Source organism: Saccostrea cucullata, unplaced genomic scaffold (assembly GCF_032062105.1).
Source record: "Saccostrea cucullata isolate Sc308-1 unplaced genomic scaffold, CSIRO_AGI_Scuc_v1 ctg4280, whole genome shotgun sequence".
Lineage (NCBI taxonomy): Eukaryota > Metazoa > Mollusca > Bivalvia > Ostreida > Ostreidae > Saccostrea > Saccostrea cuccullata.
This window is the reverse complement of record NW_026931409.1, coordinates 25,866-47,433: the sequence shown is the minus strand read 5'-3', so window position 1 is coordinate 47,433 and position 21,568 is coordinate 25,866. Positions and strand designations below refer to the sequence as shown.

Genomic DNA, 21,568 nt, shown 5'->3' with positions numbered 1-21,568 from the left:
AAGATGCTAAAGCCAAATATGGAAAAATCCTGTCCGGTTCATAACTAGAAAACTATTAACCTAGAGCTTTCAAACTTAAAAAAGTATACATCTATGGTAGAAGGTGTGTTGCGGTCTATTTCAAGGTCACTGTGACCTTTGATTTAATAAATTTTTAAAAATAAACTAAGTATTTTAAATTTCATAATCCTAAAAAATGTAAAAATATAGTTGTATACTTATTAAAAAATGTTAAATTAAGTAAAAACTTATTTTTTCATATTCATATACTTTACAGCAATCTGTAACAAATGTTAATGTTTTGAGAGGAATTCATTTTGTCCCGTGGGCATAATTATCAAGCACTGGTCAAGAAGAATTTTGATAGCAGAAATTTGCATGTCAAATTAAAGAGAAATTAATGAGTTTATTATACAGCAAGAGCATCTCTAGATTGATCATGCAGCTGTGTTATCTTAATTTATCTCTTGGGAGTTGGTTAAAAAGAAATGGCCTCATAGTTGCTTGAGTTAATGAAGACTTCTTGATGGCTATAGTTCAGATAAAGATCTTTCAATTGGTGTAATGTAATTAAAACAAATTGATGTTTTAGTGTATGATTAAAACTAAATTAGTATTGTATAATATAATTAAAACTAATTGTATATGTGTTCATTGAAAAAAAAAATTACATTTCAGTTTTTATATATTTGCAACAAATTGCAGTCATGACTCACTTAGAATTTCATAGTCTAAAGAATAATTTATTTTTGATTTTTTATTAGACTGTAGCATTTCCATTATTTCATAAAATATGCAATAAACAATTTAAAGCTGCAGATGGATATTTGTTAAGCTCTAACACAGCCAGTTTAGAATTAAATGATGTATTATTTGTTTTAATTAATCCCTGAAATTAATCCTGTAAGTCTCTTAGAGATGTACCCACGAGATGATCATGAATAATTCATCAATTTCCTTAAATTTTTCATGAATTTTATTCATGCAATGTTCATGAAATGTTCATGAAGATCCTATTAAATTATTATTGGACATTTTAAAATAATGAATTTTTATTATTGATAGAAAATTGATGAATATTCATGAATAATTCATGAAGAGTCATATTCATGAAGATTCATCATTTCAAGAATGTCCAATAATAAGTTCATTGGATCTTCATGAACTGTTCATGAATAATTTGATGAATTTTTTCAGGAATGTTCATGAGTGAATAAAATTCATGAACCATTAGCATTCATGAATATTCTTGCTTATATGTAAACAAAAAATGCAATATTATTATTCATGTTTGTTCATGAAAATGCATGAAGTCATGCTAAAAATAGTAACAGTAGATGTTTTATAATACAGCATCTTGAAAGATTTCACAGGAATGTTGTTTGTTTTCCAACCATGGCAACAAAATCTTTGTTAAAAAACTTAAAAGACAATTCTGACATATTAAACCATAGTAAATGAATATTGTAGTTCATTCCTGGTAAAAGTATGAAAAATTTCAATTCAAACGCAACTCTTTGCAGAATGTTTAACCTTACTTGGTCAATAGGAGAGGGGGATCCTTCCTCAGCATGTTTCAAAGTGTGTTTTAAAGCCAGAAATTGAACAGTTTTTAATTCCAGTCTAGGAGAAAAGTTTGTTCAGCACCAGGGTAACAGCTTTAAGTGCTTTCAAGAACTTCGAGCAGAGACGGTCAATTCAAAAATCCTTAATATTGTCTCTCCATGTGGAATTTCCAGAATTTCGTCATTTGGATCCTTTGAATGAATATCATTCATATTTTCATTTCTTTTTTTCTTTTTCAAGAGCTCATATTTTTTTTTTTTTTTTTTTTTTTTTGCAGCCGGAGTTTCTTGTCTTCTGCTCATCAACATTTGTGAACTTCTTCTCTTTTTCCCTCAAGAAGAAAGATTTTCTGAAAATACCCATGATTGTAAAACGTGACTTTTTTTGTATTTTCTTGCATTTTAGTTATATTTAATTTTGCATCAGAGGCACTTCCAAATTAAAACATTCTGAGTGGAATTTAAGCCTATTTTCTAAGACCGCCATTTTGTAGATCAATCAGGCCTATGAATGTTTTGAGTCTCAGTCTATATTAGCCTAATGTATGTTATATGGTTGGATCCCAACTCAAAGCAAAGTTAGACAAAACTTTCATTAAAAAAAGACATATCAATTTATTTTACAAATAGACAGTAACATTTACAGACAGATTTCTGACTCAGTGATTGCCTCCATTTTTTGTCACTCAACAGTTATGAAGTAGATCGATCCTATATATAGTCTTCCTTCTTCATATTCTGTTATTTTCGTAAAAAGTTGACAAAGATCAGTGACTATGCAAATTATAGATCTCAAATACCGATCCTTCCACTCAACAAATTCCCATTTTCCAACATCTCGTGCGTTTTCAAGTTTGCCCCTATTCAAAAATGTACGGTAGAGCTAAGAAATACGTTAGTTTCCAATTTCCAAGATTTCTATTTAAAAAATATAACAAACACTATCTGAATAATTTTTCACCGAAAACACAATTTTTTATATTAAAATAAGTTTTATCAATGAAGAATTCGAATTTTTTACGTCATCAATATTACATGTATTGCATTTTAGTTTCGTATAGCAAGTATGGCGGCCCCCATTAACAGAGGACAAATGACATGATAATAACAATCTCTCGCCCTAAGACTGAATATTCTGAGCTGTGAAGATGCATAGGAGAATTAAAACTACAAAATACGAATGTGGATTATGTCATAGATACTTTACAACCATGCAGTCTGTGCTCTATCATTTACACACGAAGCAAGGGAAACTTTTGACATTTTAACTGCACCAAAATTAAAATGTATATAGCGTTTCGATCCAGGAATAATACGGTACAGTACAGACAAGCGATATAATTTTGTAGTTGTTAATAAATATATAAAACGTTTTTTACGAAGCTCACAAAGTTCTTTTTTCAGAATGTTTCATCTTCCAACAACTTGTTTAAAGTTTGATGTTAGAGAAAATTTGGTCGAACAAAGTTGTGTGATTAAAAACGACATTATTTATAGCACATTATGATGAATATAACTGTTTAATTTAAATTATGAAGGAACATAAGTAATCAATTTGAAAAAAAAATGCAGTCAATGATGATGCAGTGTTTGTTTAATTAAAATCAAATAAAAACACAAAATGTTAAGAGATTTCATGATTTATTTTTTCAGATAGTTGGTGAAAGAATGTTATTAAATATAAATGATACCAGGGGCTTGTTCAACAATTGCAACTGCATGCAAAAGTTGTATTATGAGAGTAATGAGTGTTTTCTGTCAATCATTTTTGTCAATTATTTTAGTCTTCATGAAAATTCATGAACATTCATAATACCTTGAACTCTACATTTTTTCTGTCTTTAAAATGAAAATTACCAATATTTATATATATTCATCATTTATTCATGAACTACATTTTATGAATATATTCATGAATAAAGTTCATGAACCATCTTTATGAACCAGTCATGAACCATTCATGAACACATCATGAATGTTCATGAAACATTCATAAAAGTTCCTGAAATTATGAATTTCACCTCGCAGGGGCATGTACAATATTTTAAACATGATAAGAAATGGAAACAAGTTTACCTGATTTTCTTGCACCCCAACCAATTTATGATTATTGAACAATATTTGACGGTCGTATCAAGCTGTGGCAGGTCACTTTATTGACAGAGTTATGCCCTTGGACTTGGAAAAATTTCAATTATTTGCAGTTTCCGTTCATTTTCTTTGCAACAGTTGTACATACTGAAATTTTACTGATATTTTACATGAATATCTAAGTCAAGTTCTGTTTTGGGTACCCCGCAAGATTTGTACATTCTCTGACTTTTTCACAAAAGAGCGCACTAAGAACTATAACTCTTCAATAGTGGAAATAGAACGTATTGCACCAATTTTGACAGAGTTATGTCCCTTGGACTAAGAAAAATTCCAATTATTTGCAGTTTTCGTTCATTTTCTTTGTAGAGGTTGCACATACTGAGATGAAATTTGGTACACAGATTTCTCAATTAAATGTCTTTGTCAAGTTTTGTTTTGGGTACAATCGCGCCATTTTTGACAGAGATATGCCCTTTTGGACTTAGAAAAATTTCAATTTAAGGGGAGGGGGGCATAAGTGTTTTAAAAACATCTCTTGTTTAAGCAGTCCTTTGCCTTGTCTAGACACAAAAATAGTGCAGCTCAAGTAACTTAAGTATTTTCTTTGCATTAATATGACTCTAAAGCGCAAGATAATAACAGTATTTCTCAGCTGCTTGACTGCTTTCCAGGTTAAAAAGCTGGGATTCTTTTAGGGTTACTTTCTGAAATCTTGCATCATAAAAGAAACGTCCAACCACAAAATTTTCAAAGTTTTAAACGTTAAACGTAAAATAATTTTCTTTTCAATCGTAACAATTTGTTATTTTAAACATAAACAATACTTTATGTCTTCTATCTTTTGGCATGTTTTTTAAACAACATTGTCATTTCTCGGCGATCCATTTTGACAAAACCAAGACGAGTACAGAAGATTGGAAAGTACTTAGAAAAATACTCATCTAAAAAACAGAGTTTGTAAATTTCTACAAAATAGTATCAAAAAAGCTCGATTGATTTAATTTGTATATACCTACTGGATAATCATATAGATATAACATCATACCATTTATTGATAAAGTTCCCTTTAAAACATCGACGTTGAAAACTCAGGATAATGTTTCTTAAGAATATATACCTTTGATATTAGATATTCAATACATATTAGGGTTATGTCTCGTGCTGAAGTTTGATTATGTTAAGTTTTATTGCAATAATAATGTGACCTTAATTTGTGCAAAAAACCATGTGAGTTTAAAAAGTGTGTTGAGCTGTATAGTCTTATATGTTATGTTCAAATGAACATGTACATTTCAAAATCCCCACCAATTAATGCACTTTTAACTTTCATTTGGTGAAAACTGAGGCCTGTTCAACAGAGCGAGTGTTCACAAACATTTCTTTTGGAGGTATAAGGAATTTTGGTGAGCTAGCCCTCGCAAATGTTGCTATGTTGAACAGGCCTCTGTTAATCTTTGATTATATTCTTTTCTTAAAAAGAAATTGAGACATATAAATAGTTTGAGAGGTCATGATCATAATTATAAATCAAAGTACTGAAAGTACTGGGAAGCGCTAAGCATGGTTCAATTTCAAATTTATCAGAATTTAAATTTCCTATTGTATTGGAATAAGTACATGTAATATTTTGACGGTGCAACCGTTGGGGGTGAACACAGTTGTTTAATACATATCAATTCTCCATCAGCATACGTCCGTATTGAGATTGAGATTGCAAAGCAACTCCCAGAATTCAATGCGAAGTTTGACCCAGATTCGATCAGTCGTGGAATTTTACGCTCTATATTTTATTTGGATTTAACCTTATTTTTTTTTACCTTTATAGTATATACATTATATATATTACGATTCCTGTTGGACAGTGTATTAGTGTAAAACATTTGCCGTAAATTTAAAAGGATATTTGATCTGCACAGTTATATATTGATGAAGTTTAATATAATGGACTCTTTTTTGTTCCGACTCATCTGATTTCAGATTATCTATATATAACTATACATAAGCTATACATAAGCCGGAAAGTTTTTTTTTTATGATGACAAATTTTGAATACCTAAAAAATTCTGATATCCTTCTCTTGAATGTAAAGTGGAGAACACAAAACCGTCTAATTATAATTTTTAACAATAAATCATTCTGCTCTCAAGAATGTAAAGAAGGATATTATTCGTACTAAAATTCAAAATTGATTGTTGGCGACCATGGCTTTATTTGTTATTATCGGCCGCAGGAGTGATTTATCTATTTGCGGTTGTGTTTGAAAGTGCATAGGGAGAAATTATTTTTTATTTGTTCCATTTAAACCTTCCATAATGATAACATATACATGTATTAGGATTATGAATAAAAGATTTTTAAAATGGCTTAATATTTTGTTTGAATTGTTTTTAGTATATTTTAATTTTTTCTCCTCTGCATAAATATTTATAAAGTTATAATTTTATCTAAGGTTTTACAAGAAAAATTCCCCAGTATGGGGGCTTGTAAGATATACACGCAATCATTATGAGTTTCAGGGTGTATAAATAATGAATAAAAATTAGACTTTTAAATTTCGTTTTGAATATGCTACAGTTGAATAACATAACGATATTTTTTTTCAATATTTCACAGTTATTGTGATGCCAATCCCCCACCGTGCAGCATGTCGCTATCATCATGTAACAAAAATCCCCGAAAATTTTACTTCATTTTTTTAAGATTTCGTTGCTATAAATAATTTTTGGGTATAAGGATATTGCATTTGTCTTCTTCATTTTGAAGAAAAACCATTCTTATCCTTCATCTCTGACTCTCACGTACTTGTAATTTATTTGTACCGAAAATTAAAGTTTGGTCATTCTGTTGCTCGTGTAATATTTTATTCCAATTTGTCAATATCTCTTTTAAAAATAAAAATGTATACACTTCTACTTTAATTAAGGTGGCTCATTACATCCACAGTTTATTTTAGATTTCAATACAGCACCACTTATAATGTAGATGTCAAATATCTCTTCTATTTATATATAATATTTTTTAAGAATTTTTTATTTTTGTTTTATTTTATGAAATGTTTAATCTTCAGGTTTATTATTCACAGAATTTCAGAACTTTCAGTGTCAAATGATGGGCATCCTCTTAAGACAAGTACACACAGTGAAAATACCTCATAATACCTAATAATAACTTTATTAGAAAAAATGATTTTCTCCTAAAAACAATTAATGTCATTATCTTTTTAATCTATGCATAAAACATTTAAAAAATGTGTTCTGAAGAGACAAGGATATATGTATTTTAATGAATTACATGCAAATTGAATGAAGAAAGTAAAATAAAAATCCAATTGTGAAAAATATTTGGTATAAAAAGTCCACTTTCAAGAGTCTTCTTTCCTATTAGCCAAGACTCAAAACACTATGGAACGTTTGACATTACATCTAAAATTCAGAATAACAGCTTTAAATTGCCAGAATAATTTAAATCAATAAAACAAATATATTAATTAACACCAACACAGTATATAGCGCAATAAAATATATATATAAATTTTACTTTTAAAACATACATGTCAGTGATTGATAGAGTTCACTGCATGCATGGCTATGAAATTGACATTACTTGTTTGGCAAGATTTGACTGTTGCTTTCTTAAGTTGTTTCTGCCTAAAAGCAATTCTTCTTGGTTTATGCATAATGAATCCGTTACTTTGTTTTCACTGTTTACAACACTGCATGTTTCATCTATTTTTAAAGCGTTTTAAAGGTCAGGGTCATATTATAGAGGTATCTATACAACTCGTCCCCTGAGCAATTCGGTCGACACAATGGAGGTTTATTTTTTTGTGTAGTACGTCATCAAAAAGTGGTGTAATGAGCCTCCTTAAAAGTATATCATATTAATATTAAGGAGTATTTTCCCTAGACTCGTTTCGGCAGAAATACTTTAAAATGCTTCAGAATTTTTTTTTAATTATCATTCACAACATGCTGACAAGAATAAAATAGCCAAGTGTGATAATAAAAAGGATCTTTTGTATTTACATTGTTTGAAATAAAGGCCCAGAAAAGGGCGTGAAAATTTAGGAAAAAGAATATATATAAATTACTTTTAAAAATAATTTTTTTTTTTTGGATTTGTTCATCGTCTAAAAACGGTCCGGAGTCCGCATAAAGCTCTCTCCTACCTGTGGCTGCTTGATCACAAAATGTGTCGTAATCTTGAATATTTACGCCTCTCTATTGTGACGTCATATTCAGTTAGTGGAAGTTTTGTTTCCATCGCAACAATTGACATCAACAGTATACAAGGAATATTTCGTATACTGCGATTGGATATTGAAAGGTCACGATAAAGTTCATCATCCGACTATGCTTTACTCACATTGGTCAATATTTTAATGAGCTACGAAGAATTCTCTCCTCGTTAAACCAGGGCCAGAATGGGAGAGGAGCGTACATTTTGGGCATGGTTTGCGACGATGGGATTTGTTCTACTAAAAGATTTAATTCCTATTTGATTTTTAAATACTCATTGAAATTTTAATGAGATTTTTAAATGCATATGAGCATTAAATCGCAATTAATATAGCATTACATATTATGAAATGTTTTATGGTACTTGTATCAATATATATGGTCATTTACTTTTTCGAATTACCACTGCAGACATAAGATTTGTGACATAAGTGGTGTTCGGCAATGCTAAAATATGCACTATATTGTTCAGAGCAGAGAAATGTTCAGAGATAAGAGTCGCCCTTATCCACTAATGCAGGTCTTCTGTGTATATGAAAGTTAATATCGACTGAACTAATTAACACATGTTATGATAACGAGACCTTCACTAAAGTAGCCAACAGCGGATCGGGAATTTCCAGTTGTATATTTTCAGACAACTCAGTAGAGTTACATAACTTACTCTGTAGCGCTGTATTTTGTAGGATGTCTTAGCGCTTAAAATTGTATCACTCCGCCTAATAGACCGTCATTTTGAATTGAACACAGTATACAACATTTATTTAAAAAATAATCACCTTTAAAAAGAACCATATTTCACCACTGAGTATATTAGTATTGATTACAGAATCCCATTTGTTTACATAATTATATCTTATAGAGGGCGCGTTAGTGGTGCGTTCAAGATCTTAGAGCTAGATGTTAAGTCCAGATATGAATTTTGAACAAGAATTTTACTTGCCTAGCAGCCATGTAAATAAAATGTAGTAAATATTTGATGCTAGGTTTACATTTCTGAAATCCTACTTTGATACAAAACTCATCACGTGAAATGCTGCATATCTTATACTAACTGAAGGAATTTTCTCTATCTCGACGTAAATCTTACACATTCAATTTTTGCATGTTTTTCTCCATATATTACTTATAAATGAGATGACCGTATAATAAAATTTACACCTTACGGATAGGCGAGCTGTCTTTTCAACACAACTGGATATGTAACATAAACTACGCGTAATTAAGTTTACTAGCAACTTTGGTATTGAACGAAGCCCTGATATATATGGCCAGTAGAGGTCGTTAATTAAAAGATTATGAAAATCATCATGGAATCTGAAGACACCCTAGTAAGCGCTTGTGCATGCACGCTTGGCACTTAAAAATAAGGCATATAAATGTGAAACCTTATGAATATAACTACAATGTTTATTGAAGCGTTACCAATTCATAGAAAAAATTAAAATTGTGTCTATTCCATTTTCGAAGAAAAAAAATTCTATTTTTTCTATGTATTTTTGTTCTTTACATTTGTACTAATTAAAAACTCAGAAAAAAGTTACACTGCATGCGGCTTTTGATGCTAGATGGGCATGCTAAAACAGACAGTATGGCGTCTGCAGGGGGCTCCTTTAGAAGAATATGTAAAAAATGAAACAATAAAAAGATTATGAATTCCACTGGTGAAAAATTGTTGCAAATAGATTATCAAACAAAATGTTTAATATAGAAATAGCCACAGCATTAAGTTAGCAGCATAAAATAAGTTGAAAATTGTTCCACAAAACTGGGTCAACAGGAAGCTGAGTGAATTTTGTATGAACACTAAGGCATCGGATGATTACTAGGCAATGTGATAGTCAATGACTGTGTGTTATTTGATTTATAACTGGGGGACTACTGCTGTGGCAACCTCACAAACCAACTTTAAGGATCAAGAATTTAAGTTTTTTTTTGGAAGTAATGGCATATTATTATATATACTAGTACAGATTTGGCAAATGTTCAATTCACAGATAAGAATTAACAAGTGGTGCATTAGGCCATAAAAAATTAAATTCTTGGTTCTCAGGCCCTCCCTCATCTCTTCCAAGGGTGCCTCATTGACCTTTTTTATTGCTAAATCAATAAAATAAAAACAACAAATCACCTCCCTAATCATTTTTTAAGGTTTTATACAATGTAAAAAGCTGCCTCATCATGTTTTGGGGGCAAAAAAAAAGTTTTAAAAAATGCCTCCCTCCCCTCATCATATTTCTTGAAAAAAGGCCTGTGAACCAAGGAATTAACTTTGCATGGCCCTAGCAATTTTGTCTAGTGTATATACGAGGGTTGATCCAAAAGTTCGTGGAATTTCTTTCTAAAATTTTATTGCGATTTGATGAAAGCAAACAACATGCATATTTATAATATAGAGTCATAATGCAACAATATTGGAAAATTTCACCGCATTCCAATTACCAATAAGGTCACATGAGCTTTCTGAAAATGGATAGTTGTGAAACCCGGGGGAGACTTCGACGTAACGTCAAGATAGATATGTCACGTCACATTATAAAAGCATCTCATCCTAATGTCTGATACGAATATGTAATTGCCCTCTTTACCATTTTTTTCTCAAGAAAAGCCTTGGTATCCTCTCGCATCAAGTTTTCTTCATTATTTTATTACCCATATTTCAAAATACTCCCCATCTTTCCATATGATGTTCCAAAATTTGTAGCAATGTCAAGAACAGTTCGTGAGCCGACAACCTCTATAAACGCTTTTCATTTGTCTAGGGAGATAACCACTTAAAACAGAGCCTCCAAAAGGCAGCCAGACCATTAATCAACGTCCATGAAAGTTCTATTTTTCTTAAATTTCTTATGCCACTGAAAAACCAGTAACTTAATGAATTTTTTTTCCAGCCAATGTCAATAATATACGCATTTAAGATAGAGTGATCCTGGGATTTTCACAAAACTTATGACTTGACGGAAATTTGACTTTGTCTAACAACTTAAAGATAAACAATAAATCATCAACTAATACACTAAATATCCAGTAAAATCAGTTCAACTCTCACACAAAGGTTTATAAAAGATCAAGCAATCGTAATAATGACATAATTTTCGTTTTATATACCACATAGGGCGGTTTTATTCTTATTTCACGTATTAAGAATTAAAATGATAATCAACGCGTTAATGTCTCCCCCGCATTTCCAAACAACCGTTTTGATGGCAACTGTCATATAGTTCCTATTATAAATATTTAAAACCTTATTTTATTTAAAATATTCAACAAGTGTCTATATTCTCATTTTTAATTTTCAACCAATTTCACTTATAAATAAATAAAATATGAAGAAATTCCACGAACTTTTGGATCAACCCTCGTATATAATTATGTTCTTAGTAATTAAATAATTCTAATGTATAATATACAAGGGGCGTTCAATAAATAATGTCATTGGGGCTTGGAAAGAAACAAAAAATGCTTTTCTATTATTTAGTCTTAATGATTTAACTAAAATATTCTTTTTAGCTCACGTGAGCCGAAGGCTCAAGTGAGCTTTTCTGATCACATTTTGTCCGTCGTCCGTCCGTCTGTCCGTCCGTCTGTCTGTCTGTCCGTCCGTCCGTCTGTAAACTTTTCACATTTTCGACTTCTTCTCAAGAACCAATGAGCCAATTTTAACCAAACTTGGTACAAAGCATTCTTGGGTAAAGGGGAGTTTAAATTGTAAAAATGAAGGGCCGAGTCCTCTTACAAGGGGAGATAATCAAGAAAAAACAAAAATAGGGTGGGGTCACAAAAAAATCTTCTTCTCAAGAACCACTGGGCCAGGAAAGCTGAAACTTATGTGGAAGCATCCTTGGGTAGTGTAGATATTAAATTGTTAAAATCATGACCCCCGGGGGTAGGGCGGGGCCACAATAGGGAATCCAAGTTTTACATAGAAATATATAGAACAAATCTTTAAAAATCTTCTTCTCAAGAACCACTGGGCCAGGAAAGCTGAAACTTATGTGGAAGCATCCTTGGGTAGTGTAGATATTAAATTGTAAAAATCATGACCCCCGGGGGTAGGGCGGGGCCACAATAGGGAATCCCAGTTTTACATAGAAATATATAGAACAAATCTTTAAAAATCTTCTTCTCAAGAACCACTGGGCCAGGAAAGCTGAAACTTATGTGGAAGCATCCTTGGGTAGTGTAGATATTAAATTGTTAAAATCATGACCCCCGGGGGTAGGGCGGGGCCACAATAGGGAATCCCAGTTTTACATAGAAATATATAGAACAAATATTTAAAAATCTTCTTCTCAAGAACCACTGGGCCAGGAAAGCTGAAACTTATGTGGAAGCATCCTTGGGTAGTGTAGATATTAAATTGTTAAAATCATGGCCCCCGGGGGTAGGGCGGGGCCACAATAGGGAATCCCAGTTTTACATAGAAATATATAGAACAAATCTTTAAAAATCTTCTTCTCAAGAACCACTGGGCCAGGAACGCTGAAACTTATATGGAAGCATCCTTGGGTAGTGTAGATATTAAATTGTAAAAATCATGACCCCCGGGGGTAGGGCGGGACCACAATAGAGAATCCCAGTTTTACATAAAAATATATAGAACAAATATTTAAAAATCTTCTTCTCAAGAGCCACTGGGCCAGGAAAGCTGAAACTTATGTGGAAGCATCCTTGGGTAGTGTAGATATTCAATTGTTAAAATCATGACCCCCGGGGGTAGGGCGGGGCCACAATAGGGAATCCAAGTTTTACATAGAAATATATAGAACAAATCTTTAAAAATCTTCTTCTCAAGAACCACTGGGCCTCAAAAGCTGAAACTTATATGGAAGCATCCTGGGGTAGTGTAGATATTAAATTGTTAAAATCATGACCCCCGGGGGTAGGGCGGGGCCACAATAGGGAATCCAAGTTTTACATAGAAATATATAGAACAAATCTTTAAAAATCTTCTTCTCAAGAACCACTGGGCCTGGAAAGCTGAAACTTATATGGAAGCATCCTTGGGTAGTGTAGATATTAGATTGTTAAAATCTTGACCACCAGGGTTAGGGCGGGGCCACAATAGGGAATCCAAGTTTCACATAGAAATATATAGAACAAATCTTTAAAAATCTTCTTCTCAAGAACCACTGGGCCAGGAAAGCTGAAATTTATGTGGAAGCATCCTTGGTAGTGTAGATTCTAAAGTTTTAAAATAAAAAAGGGAAGGGGGTTGTTGGGCATGATAGGTATAGCAAGAGGGGGAATCTGGTAAAGATCTGCATCACCCAAGTTACTCAGGTGAGCGATGTGGCCCATGGGCCTCTTGTTTTAATTAAAACACATGTCCGTAACAATTTTATTCAATTTCTAATTTTTTTAGAACACATTTTTAGCTCACCTGAGCCGAAGGCTCAAGTGAGCTTTTCTGATCACATTTTGTCCGTCGTCCGTCCGTCCGTCTGTCTGTCTAGCTGTCTGTCTGTCTGTAAACTTTTCACATTTTCGACTTCTTCTCAAGAACCACTTGGCCAATTTTGACCAAACTTGGTACAAAGCATCCTTGGGTGATGGGGAATTTAAATTGTTAAAATAAAGGGCCAAGTCCCCTCACAAGGGGAGATAATCAAGAAAAGACAAAAATAGGGTGGGGTCATTAAAAAATCTTCTTCTCAAGAACCACTGGGCCAGAAAAGCTGAAACTTATGTGGAAGCATCCTGGGGTAGTGTAGATTTTAAATTGTTCAAATCATGACCCCCGGGGAAGGGTGGGGTCACAATGGGGAATCAAAGTTTTACATAGAAATATATAGGAAAAATCTTTGAAAATCTTCTTCTCAAGAACTACTGGGCCAGAAAAGCTGAAACTTATATGGAAGCATTTTGGTATAGTGTGGATTCTAAATTGTTCAAATCATGACCCCCGGGGGAAGGGCGGGGCCACAATGGGGAATCAAAGTTTTACATAGGAATATATATAGGAAAAATCTTTGAAAATCTTCTTCTCAAGAACCACTGGGCCAGAAAAGTTGAAACTTATATGGAAGCATCCTGGGGTAGTGTAGATTCTAAATTATTCAAATCATGACCCCCAGGGGAAGGGCAGGGCCACAATGGGGAATCAAAGTTTTACATAGGAATATATAGGAAAAATCTTTGAAAATCTTCTTCTCAAGAACCACTGGGCCAGAAAAGCTGAAACTTATATGGAAGCATCCTAGCCTGGTATTGTGTGGATTCTAAATTGTTGAAATCATGACCCCCCGGGTGAAGGGTGGGGCCACAATGGGGAATCAAAGTTTTACATAGAAATATATTACTATCAAATGTTTTTTTAAAACAGTGTGAACTACCCCCACAATGATTTCTATCAATTTTGCTACGAGTCTTAAACTCAATAAAACATAATCAGTGATAATTTGTTGAATTTTCGCAAATATATATTGGTTGTTGTAAGTCCTCGTTGCCAAGGACAGTACCCATTTTTGATGCCCATTATATATATTTTTTGTTTGTCTATAAAACAGACATTGGTTACTGTAAATTTCACATATTTCAGTTAATATATTTTTGGGATGTTGACAATTTTTATTAATTCTTGACCATTCATTTTTAATGCAGTGTCTCGAATAGCCCTTGTTTTCCAGCTTTCCACAATGAAATACAGTCAATTCTCAAATTATCGCCATTCGAATCATCACCATTTTCGCAATACCGCCATGATTTCCAAGAACGGTTCTCCTGCTATATAAAATCCTCTTTATAACGCCAAATTTGCATACCGCCATCCGCCACCCTGTTTTCACAACAAACGTCCATTTTTAAGTGTCAGTTATCTCGATATACCGCCACAGGTGCATGCGGTCAGTGAAGCGCGGCTAATTGGTTGACGCTATCCCTGTTGTAAAGCATGCAAAGTCAGACAAGGTACATGCAATTAAATAATTAAATAAGAGTTAAATAAACAAGAATTTTAATATGAACTGTTATAAAGATTTTGTTTTCTGTTTAATAAAAATCATTTAGTCACGGCTTTGCCACGAAAGTGGTCGTTGTTAAAGTACGCCGAATACGATATTATTTTGATGATCTCTGCTATAAACAATGCAAAGTTTGCTTGACAAATAATGATACGGTATAAATTGTGAACGTTTCATTAACACTGAATTTATTCAAGAAATAATTTTACGTACTGTCAGCAATATATCATGACGATCGACCCAGCATGTTTATTTTTCAATATCAGACGTACAGATTTATATGCATACACATGTACTTGTGTTTATTTTATTTCTGCACATTTTGTTTTAACGAAATTGTACATAAAAAATTACTTGAAGAATTTTCAAATTTAGAAATATGTTTCATATATATACGTGTACATGTAATTATAAGAATAGAAATGCTAAATGGTATTTCTAAGGACGGTAACTCTTCTTCTTGTTTCCTAAAAGATTGGAAATTCAATTCATCGCCAAATTCATTATACCGCCATGATTTCTAAATTACAAAAGGTGGCGGTTTATCGAGAATTAACTGTAATGCAATGAAAAGTGGTCACATAAACTGTTATCAATTCATTAAATGATGAGAGAAAGTCAAGCTTAATGTCATATGATTTCTGTTTTGTATGTCATCGAGCTAATGACATTATTTATTGAACGTCCCTCGTAGGTGAAAAAAGTGTTCAAGATGCTGCTCATTGACAACAAGAAGAACCTGATGTCAGGAATAGCTTCACTTGATCCTTTTCCAGACAGGGAAGAATTCTATCCATTCACTGCTGTGAAAAATGATGTCAAACTTCTTAAGGGACCTACGACTTTAAGACAGGTATTATCTATGTAGAGCAGAGACAAAGTTTTCAAAGAAATAGTTTAATGAATTTTCACTATCTATAATCAGTTAGGGATGTCAAAATATATATTTTCCTTAGTTGTATATTGGATTGCATTACTTATGGACTTACTAAGTCCTCTTCGTGCGTTGAGCACATAAGGCCTGTGACGAGGACCTTACCATGCCCCAAGTCCATCCATGATCTTTCATTTCTTTTTCTACTGATCATTGCCATGTCTCCTTTGGTCGCCCTTAATGTTTCGGATTCCTAATGGAGTCCATCTTAAGGCTACCCTTGGTATATCTGATGATTTCATTCTCATGACATAGATTCCATTAAAATAAACAAATTCACTATTGAACACTTCAATATCCAAAGAATCCTTAAGGGGGAGGAAATAAGCACCTCCTTTTTACCTGGTCTTATAACCCCTGTTAATCATCTGAAATTAAGTTTGGGATGGGATATTTTGATTTGATTGACAATTAGTTTTCTGCCTTTGTGTTTATCTTGTGTACCTTGTCTTGAGATTGTACCATCCATTGAATTTACATTCAGGCTTATGATTCTTACCCCATATCCCAATGTGAAGCAATCAAAGCCTTTTTAGCTCACCTGAGCCAAAGGCTCAAGTGAGCTTTTCTGATCACATTTTGTCCGGCGTCCATGTTAACCTACTGTGATGAAAAATAGGGAGATTCAGACCTCGAAAGCGGTAGCATTGCGCACGTTGTTTTACGTGTGGATTTACGAAGATGTATATTATGTAAATATGGCCTAAAATGACCACAGCACTGCAATAATCTCAAATATCAACTGCAATGAAGTAGATAGAATACTTTAAGTTTGCCATAAATTATGAAATATAAATATTTTTCATGCTCATCATTTGGCTTTGATTAACTGCTTAACATCCATTTATTAGAAGCATCATCTTTGTTGATATAGTCTGGAAGCAATAATTCTGAATGTTCATTCAGCTGTCAGAAACAGCAGATGATGACATTGTTTAATCCAGATCAGTAGTTCCTATCTTTCATTAATTAAACTGGATTTCCCGCGATTATTGAAAACGAAAGTAGAGATGTAATATACTAGCTGCTCATGCCTCATGGCTTTGTCAACTGAGTGATTAATTTCTAATGACTTTATTGATAAATTTGCGAGCACCTGTGCTTTTGTAGCCAATGTCAAACGTTTTCATTCAATTCTTAAATGCTATATCCCCTTTTTATTGGCAGTGATGTGGACGAAATTTATCATAACCAATGTAATCACTGAGTTTTGCGGTGTTGTCTTTGTCAAATATGTGCTTGAAATCTATGTACACGTCTGTACAGAAAAAACGTTTGTATGCTTCCAGGTCAAATCACGCGATATCTAACGAGATTTTAAAACGAGTGGCTTCAAAATGGATACCCAAGTGAACCAAAAATACTTTTGACAAAACTTTTGTAGAAAAGCGGTAGATTTACGAATAAAATCGGTAGGCAGGAGATGGAGTGAAAAAGCGGTAGACTCCCACCTAAATCGGTAGAGTTAACATGTATGCTGTCTGTCTATCTGTAAACTTTTCACATTTTCGACTTCTTCTCAAGAACCGCTGGGCCAATTTCAACCAAACTTGCCACAAAGCATCCTTGGGTGAAGGGAATTCAAGTTTGTTCAAATGAAGGGCCACGCCCTCATTCAAGGGGAGATAATTGGGAATTAATGAAAATTTGATGGTATGTTTTAAAAATCTTCTTCTCAAGAACCACTGTGCCAGGAAAGATGAAACTTATGGGGAAACATTTTCAAGTAGTGTAGATTCAAGTTTGTTCAAATCATGACCCCAGGGGGTAGGGCGGGGCCACATTGGCCAACCAAAGTTTTACATAGAAATATACTGTAAACGTACTACATTTAATTTAGCGGTGTATTCTTTTTAGCGATTTTGGCGGAAAGCAGAGTCCGCTAATTCAAGTACATCACTAAATGTCTTGTATATTAACTTTTATAACTAGCAAATTCAGACAGCGCTAAATCAAATCTACGCTAACTTGTTGAAAATTGAGTTTCCGCCAAATATCGTACACGCCAAATATTAATAATACATTTACAGTATAGGAAAATTCTATAAAAATCTTCTTCTCAAGAATAGCAAAGCCATAATTGATCATATTTATATGGAAGCATGCTCAGGTAGTGTAGATTCAAGTTTGTTCAAACATGACCCCCGGGGGTAGGGTGGGGCCAAAATGGCCAAGCAAAGTTTTACATAGAAATATATAGGAAAATTCTTTAAAACTCTTCTTCTCAAGAATAACAAAGCCATAATTGATCATATTTATGTGGAAGCATCCTCAGGTAGTTAAGATTCAAGTTTGTTCAAATCATGACCCCCAGGGGTAGGGTGGGGCCACAATGGCCGACCAAATTTTTATATAGAAATATATAGGCAAATTCTTTAAAAATCACCTTCTCAAGAAAAGCAAAGCCATGATTGGTCATGGGACTACTTTTTGATTTAAACTTTTCAATAATAAACCAATTTTTACTTTTTCCTAGCCACGGTGCTCAGGTGAGCAATGTGGCCCATGGGCCTCTTGTTAGCTCTTCTGAGCCAAAGGCTCAAAGAGCTAATGCTATGGCCATTTGTGCGGTGTGCGGTGTGCCTAAACTTTTTAGAATATGGGCCATAACTCAAGAACCCCTTGGCCAATCAGTACCAAATTTGTCACAGGGTATCCTTGGCCCAAGGGCTACCACTTATACTTAGATAAGGGTTGGGACCCTTAAACAAGGGGAGATAATCAGGAAAACAAAACCAAAAGTACTGGTTGCTAAAAAATCTTCTCCATAACCACCAGGCAGATTTTCACCAAACTTACATACAAGGATCAGGATATGTTGAAGATTAAAAATTGTTCAAGGCATGACCCTCGGGCAAAGGGCGTGGTCTCAAGGTCACTTCAAAGTTGACCTAAATTTACAATTAATAAAAACGTGTATATTTTGCTTACTATAAGGACTAGGATCATCAAATCTTGTAAGTTGATGCATCTTATGACTTCACATCATGTTAACTCAAAAGTAGGTCACGGCAACCTACTTTTTAAATTTTGCGGGGATTTGTTTTCAAATTGATTTGAAGGCATGTTTTGGACACTTTAAGGCCTATGATTATCAAACTTTGTAAGTTGATGCATCTTGGGTCCTCAAACAATGTCAACTTAAAAATAGGTCACCCTGACCTACTTTTTGAACATTAATACTTATCCTTTTAAAAACATTAAATCCCATTATTTCAGACACTGGGAGGTTAAGAATCATCAAATCTTGTACTTTGATGTATCTTGGGACCTTAAAACATATTTATGAAAAAGTAGGTCACTGTGACCTACTTTTTGAATTTTGTTGACATTTGTTTTCAAATTGTTTAAAACGCATATTTTGATTACCTTCAGACCCACGATCATCAAACTTGGTCAGTAGATGCATCTTGGGTCTTTGAAAAATGTTGACCTAAAAGTAGGTCATGATGATCTACTTTCGATATTTTATGGCTATATTTGAGTATCTTAGGTATTTATTGGCTTAGAATCATCAAACTTTGTGAGTCGATGCATATATAGATATAAATATATAGATATATATAATATAAATATATATATAATGGAGTCACGGTGACCTACTTTTGACATTTTATGGCTTTATTTAAGTATCTCAGGTACTTATAGGCTTAGAATCATCAAACTTTGTGAATTGATGCATCTTGGGTTTTCGAAGAGTGACGACCAAAATGTAGGTCATGGTGACCTACTTTTGACATTTTGTGGCTATAATTAAGTATGTCTGGTACTTATTGACCTAAAATCATCAAACTTTGTCAGTTTAGGCATCTTGGGTTTTCGGAGATTGTCGACTAAAAAGTAGGTCACAGTGACCTACTTTTGACATTTTATTGCTATATTTAAGTATCTCAGGTACGTATTAGCTTAGAATCATCAAACTTTGTCAGTTTAGGCACCTTGGGTTTGCGGAGAACGTCAACCAAAAAGTAGGTCACTGTGACCTATTTTTGACATTTTATGGCTTTATTTAATTATATCTGGTACTTATTGGCTTGGAATCATCAAACTTTGTCAGCTGAGGCATCTTAGGGTCTCATTGAATGTCCAACAAGAAGTAGGTCACGGTGACCTACTTTTGAATATCTCAGGTACTTATTGGCTTAGAATCATCAAATTTTGTCAGTTTAGGCATCTTGGGTTTTTGGATAACGTCAACCAAAATGTAGGTCACCGTGACCTACTTTTGACATTTGATGGCTATATTTAATTATCTCTGGTACTAATTGACTTAGAATCGTCAAACTTTGTCAGATTATGCATCTTGGGTTTTCAGAGAATGTTGACCAAAAAGTAGGTCATGGTGACCTACTTTTGAATATCTCAGGTATTTCTTTAATTAGAATCATCAGTCTTTGTCAATTACTGTACCTTGAGTTCTCAGAAAATTTCAATCAAAATGTAGGTCACTGTGACCTACTTATGGTATTTTATAATTATATTATTACATCTTCAGTCTTAACTGGCTAAATATTATCAAACTTTGTAAGTTAATGCATTTTGGGTCTTATGATACTAATAGAGTTGGAGGCTTCTAATAGAAGTGATAGATTGTACAATTTATCAGAAGAGCGATTCAAGGCCCGTGGGCCTCTTGTTTTAGTTCACCTCAATGAAGTTGGGGGAGCTTATGTGATACCATCGGCGTCCCAGGTTAAGTTTTTTGGAGCAGTTTTCTTTTTAACCCTCTGGCTGCGGGAAGGACATATATGTCCTTTTACCGTTCGCTGCGGGAGGGACATATATGTCCCTGGCGACGTCATGAATAAGTAATTTATAATATATACTTTATTCAGTAAAATAATTATATTAATCATATTTTTGATATTATAAGTGAAAGGTTTTTGAAGTATTAGCTTTATATTAACTGAAAATAAAATATGTAAGTATATTTTTACATAAAATCATATATATTAACATTTATTAATGCATGATTTTTTTTCTAACAATTTAATTCAACCCATATCCGAAAAAGGCGCGCTGAATATAATAATAATAAAAAAAATTATAATTATTCTATTTGCAAGTTTTAAATCTTTAATTTGCAAAAACATGTAGATTATTAGATGGAAAATTTTATCCTCTCCCCCTTTGAATAAATCAAAAAAGAAAATAACCTTACAGTACAGTAACACAGTTTCCCGTAAATTTTGCAAAAATTACGTCATTGTTTAATTGTTACGTAATTTTTCCAACATTGGAAAAATGGATTCTGCTTCCGAAAATGACTCTGATTTTGAGTTTGAGTCCGAATCTGACAGTGAAGATGATGTTCCTCAGCCTTCGAACAGAATATGGACAAATGTAGGGTATGTGAATGATTTTGAATATCCTCATGCTATCAGGCCGTTTTCAAGACATATGGGCCCTGTTAATCCACCTGACGTTGAAGCTCCACCTGTTGAATATTTCAACAAACTTTGTTTACCTGATGATGGAAGAAGTCTTATAGACATTCTGGTTGAGGAAATAAATCGCTATGCAGGACAGGTTATTTCTTCGCAGCGTGATCCCAAACCCTATTCAAGGAACCATAAATGGTCAGATACTAATAATAGTGAAATGGCAGCTTATTTGGGGTTGTACTTGTCGATGGGGATACTTAAAAAACCCAGCATTGAGTCTTACTGGCAGGAATCGCCCTGGCTTTTTAGGTCACCATCGTATCCAGAGGTTATGACCAGAGACAGGTTTCAAATTATTTCCAAATTTCTCCATTGCAATGATAATGCGGGA

At 33.3% G+C, this 21,568-nt stretch overlaps 1 protein-coding gene across 1 annotated transcript in view; it reads left to right on the top strand.

Moving 5' to 3' along the window:
• Positions 1-15,464: 15,464 nt before the first annotated feature.
• LOC134232529 (serine-protein kinase ATM-like) overlaps positions 15,465-21,568 on the top strand; it is a 30,886-nt gene continuing 24,782 nt past the window's right edge. Inside the window, exon 1 of the mRNA XM_062714506.1 lies at positions 15,465-15,712. Coding sequence (XP_062570490.1) covers positions 15,572-15,712 — 141 coding nt within the window. The 5' untranslated portion in view covers positions 15,465-15,571. The remainder of the gene's footprint in view (positions 15,713-21,568) is intronic.